General features: G+C 34.9%; 1 protein-coding gene across 1 annotated transcript; it reads left to right on the top strand.

The window, feature by feature from the left end:
• The first annotated feature begins 2,330 nt into the window (after nt 1–2,330).
• LOC139900464 (uncharacterized) lies at nt 2,331–3,159 on the top strand. Its single transcript, XM_071883234.1, has 2 exons — nt 2,331–2,679; nt 2,789–3,159. The coding sequence occupies exons 1-2, from the start codon at nt 2,331–2,333 to the stop codon at nt 3,157–3,159; spliced, it is 720 nt and encodes a 239-aa protein (XP_071739335.1).
• Nucleotides 3,160–4,001: the final 842 nt, after the last annotated feature.

The raw sequence follows: 4,001 nt of genomic DNA, 5'->3' as shown, positions 1-4,001 counted from the left end.
CCACTTGATTCAATAACCAAGTGGAAAAACTTGACAAACGCCATCGTTGTTAACTTGACCTGTTCGCCATCTTCTAAGTCAAACTTCACGTTGCATCTATATCTTCAATCTTCATCTTATTACATTTATTTAAAATTGAAAAATACAACTAATCTAATACTTTTACATTTTAGAATAAACATAAATAAATACCATGAAATTGAAAAATAAATAAAATACAACTTTGGCTTCAAAATGACTTTTCTAATAAAATAAATAATCAACATGACATAATATTGCCATAATCAACAATCACAACAATCATACATAGGTCGGGGCATTATGGGCTATGTGTGCAATCATAATTTTAATAACTACATTATTAAAACCTACATATGGCTTGTCCATGGTTACAATGCATGTGTACAACCATGAAATACAGCAATCAACAATTATAATAAATATTCAAGCCATAATAATTAAATCTACAATTTAAATTAGTGATATTCTTTCAATCATATTTGTGCGTCATTAGGTTAAGTCTAAATCAACCGTGTTGACTTTAAAAAACAAAAAAGGTTTCGACTTTCAACAATACACCACAAAGCTAAATCTAAAGAATAGTCACAACACAATTAAAATGGTGTAAAAGCGGCTCGGATACCACTGATGGAAAACCATGTGTACATTTAAATTTTATAAACGCAGCGGAATATGAAAAATAAACATCTTTTATTAACTTTAAAAATAAACATCATTTATTTTATTATAAACTTTTAAGTAAAACATTCACACGATTAACGATCCCAACAAGATCCAATTACACCACTAATAATTGTCAACTAAAAAATTCACAAAGAGGAGTTTAGATATACCTTTAGTGAGCAATGCAATAGCGGTAGAAAGAACTCTCCATGTCTAGGTTGAAACATATATTCAAAGTGTATGAATATCTCCATGGTTGATCCACACAGCATGTCGAGCAACACCAATCGGATGCTAGTCCGTATAACCCAAAAATAATATCTCTATATTACTTTTTTTTCTTCCTTTTTTTGTTCCATCGAATTAAATACCAAAAAAACAACAACATGGTTTTCTTTTGATGATTACATCAAGAAATGGAGTATTATTAGAAGCTTGAGAGTATGAGAAAACTTAAAAAGAGTATGCAAAGAGATATTTTACACATGAACAAAATAGCCAGTTTGTTAGGTAAAAGATACTCTTATCCAAAAGAATAGAATACTATATTCTTTATATAAGTGAAACATCAAGCTTTTTAAACTTCAAAAAGGGACAACCCCATGTTAAAGTAGCATAAAGCCAGGAGCAAATTGCGGTAGTGTTATAATGGGTCTTAATTAGTTTGCTTGATTTCAGCAAGATAAGTGACTTTTGTTATTTAATTTAATTAAATCAAATTTAATTAAATTATGTTTTCTCAAACTATAGGTTATAATTATATATCAACAATATATAATAATGGTGTCTAAATGCTAAAGTGTGTGACCCCATAGGCCTGTATATAATCGTTGGTATAGATTTGTGTTATGACATGCACACTAAACCAACACTTTATACGTGTAGCAATGTAGCATAATGAGAAATGATCAGTTGAGTAAGCTCTCCTGCAACGAATAATAACTCAATATATAAGGTGAAGGTATCTAATTTTATTACATTTAACTGAATCATCAGTTTTATATAAAGCTCCACATAGTTTTTAGGCACATTTCATCAAAAACTCCACAAACTTTACGTGATACAAACCTCACTAGCTCATGTGAGCAATCAAATCAATTAACAATTCATGATTCTAACCTGCTTTAAACAATGCAGCAACAAATTATTCATAAAACAAATTCATATAAGGTAAAATATACATATATATAAATACATATAATATATATAGATAGATGCTTACTCGAGTACGTTCTGCTTCAGTTGAATAACGAAGACAAATATCGTGAATGTATCAATACTTTGCGTCTCTAGAAACATCTAGAAGATTTGGCGGTAAATATCGTTCGAGAGAGATGAAAAGAGTTAAAGAAGCCAAGAAGATAAGAGTTAAAGCTTCAATGTATGAACTGCGAGATGACATCTTATACACAAGGTCCTACCTCGGGCCTAGCTTGCGCCGTGTAGGACCAAAGCAGGAAGAGACAATCATAGATGAAGTTCATGCGGGAGCTTGCGCTCTTCACTCTGGTTTCAAAACTGTGGCATAAAAAATCAAGAGGTTGGGTTACTATTGGCCAGGCATATATAACGATGTAGCAGAAAGAGTGTGCATATGTCAGGAATGCTAGTTACATGCACCCGTTAGTAAAGCGCCACGCCACCCAATGATACCCATAACCTCGCCATGGCCCTTCTGTAAATGGGCTATCGATATAGTGGGTCCATTCCCAGTAGGAACTAGAAACGCGGACTATCTTGTAGTGGTGATCGACTTCTTCACTAAATGGGTGGAAGCAAAGCCACTAAACAAAATTACTAGCAAGAAAGTAAGAGACTTCATCTGGGAAAGCATAGTTTGCAGGATTGGTATCCCAAATGAAATCGTGAGTGACAATGGGACTCAGTTCGAATGGAATCTGTTCAACAGCTGGTGCATAGGAATGAATGTAAAGCAAGGCTTCACTTCTGTTGCGCACCCACAAGCCAACGAGCAGTGCGAAATGGAATGGATGGGTTGATGAGCTTCCCAAGGTTTTATGGGCACATAGAACCAAGCCCAAAAATAGCACGGGAGAAACACCTTTCAGTCTAGTATATGGTTCAGAAGCTGTTTTACCCGCAGAAATAGCTGTACCCACAGAACAAGTTTTGTCCTTCAACCTAGATCAAAACTCAAAAGACCTGCACACTAACCTCGAATTACTAGAAGAGCGTAGAGAAATGGCGGCTGTGCGCGAAGCCATTAACAAGCAACGAATAGCAAGATACTACGACAAAAAGGTCAGGATGATTACATATGTGGTTGGTGATCTTGTTTGGCACGACAATCAAGCAAGCAGGATCGAAGATACTGGAAAATTGGGACCTAATTGGGAAGGCCCCTACAAAGTTGTCAGAATCAGTAAAACTAGAACCTACAGATTGGCGGAGCTAAATGGCAGAGCAGTTAAACGCACTTGGCACGCTACCACGCTAAAGCGATGTTATATGTAATAAAGAAAATATGAGAATTGATCATTCTGTTAATTTATCTTGATTTACATATAATGATATTTCAATTCGGCGCATATGTTAGGTTACTGGTAATTACTACGATGGAACGACACCTTTGTGAAATTCACTTTATGAACAACAAATCATTTCCGGTCTATAATTTCATGTACCAACCCCAAGGGGTGGTCTAGTGGTTAGGTGCTTGGAAATCTCCAAAGGAGACCAAGGTTCAATCCTCACTACCTACACTTTGGGGGCTTGCATTTCAAATAATAATAATAATAATAATAATAATAATAATAATAATAATAATAATAATAATAATAATAATAATAATAATAATAATAATAATAATAATAATAATAATAATAATAATTTCATGTACCTCTTAAAGCAATATAGCTATTTGATTTACACTATCCGCGCACAGAACGATGCCAGTGCCGGTCTTGCCTTCGTAAGGGATACCTTTCTCTAGCTCCCGCGAGGCAGAAGCTTGTTTGGCGACATGCTAGTTTATTGTAACTGGAGAGCGACGGACATTGGTTTGTCCTAGCCCCACCTTTGCAGAACTAGAGATCTGTAAGTCATGACTATAAGTGATAGGGTTGGTCTCCCTTGACTCGTTCCCGAGTGTTGGCGCACTTAGAAGACTTTTGCTCACGCACAATGAGTATCGTGTGAATATGTATGCTGTGTGCACAACAATATCGCATATACTACAAGCCTTGAGTATAAAGAAGGATATCTTTGACCATCATATGAAAGCATGATGTTAAGAATGAGAAGGCTTATGATCATCATAACGTATTATTTATAACACACAAGTTTTACATTTAAGT

Source organism: Rutidosis leptorrhynchoides, chromosome 3, assembly GCF_046630445.1.
Source record: "Rutidosis leptorrhynchoides isolate AG116_Rl617_1_P2 chromosome 3, CSIRO_AGI_Rlap_v1, whole genome shotgun sequence".
Lineage (NCBI taxonomy): Eukaryota > Viridiplantae > Streptophyta > Magnoliopsida > Asterales > Asteraceae > Rutidosis > Rutidosis leptorrhynchoides.
This window is presented reverse-complemented; position numbering and strand designations above follow the sequence as displayed.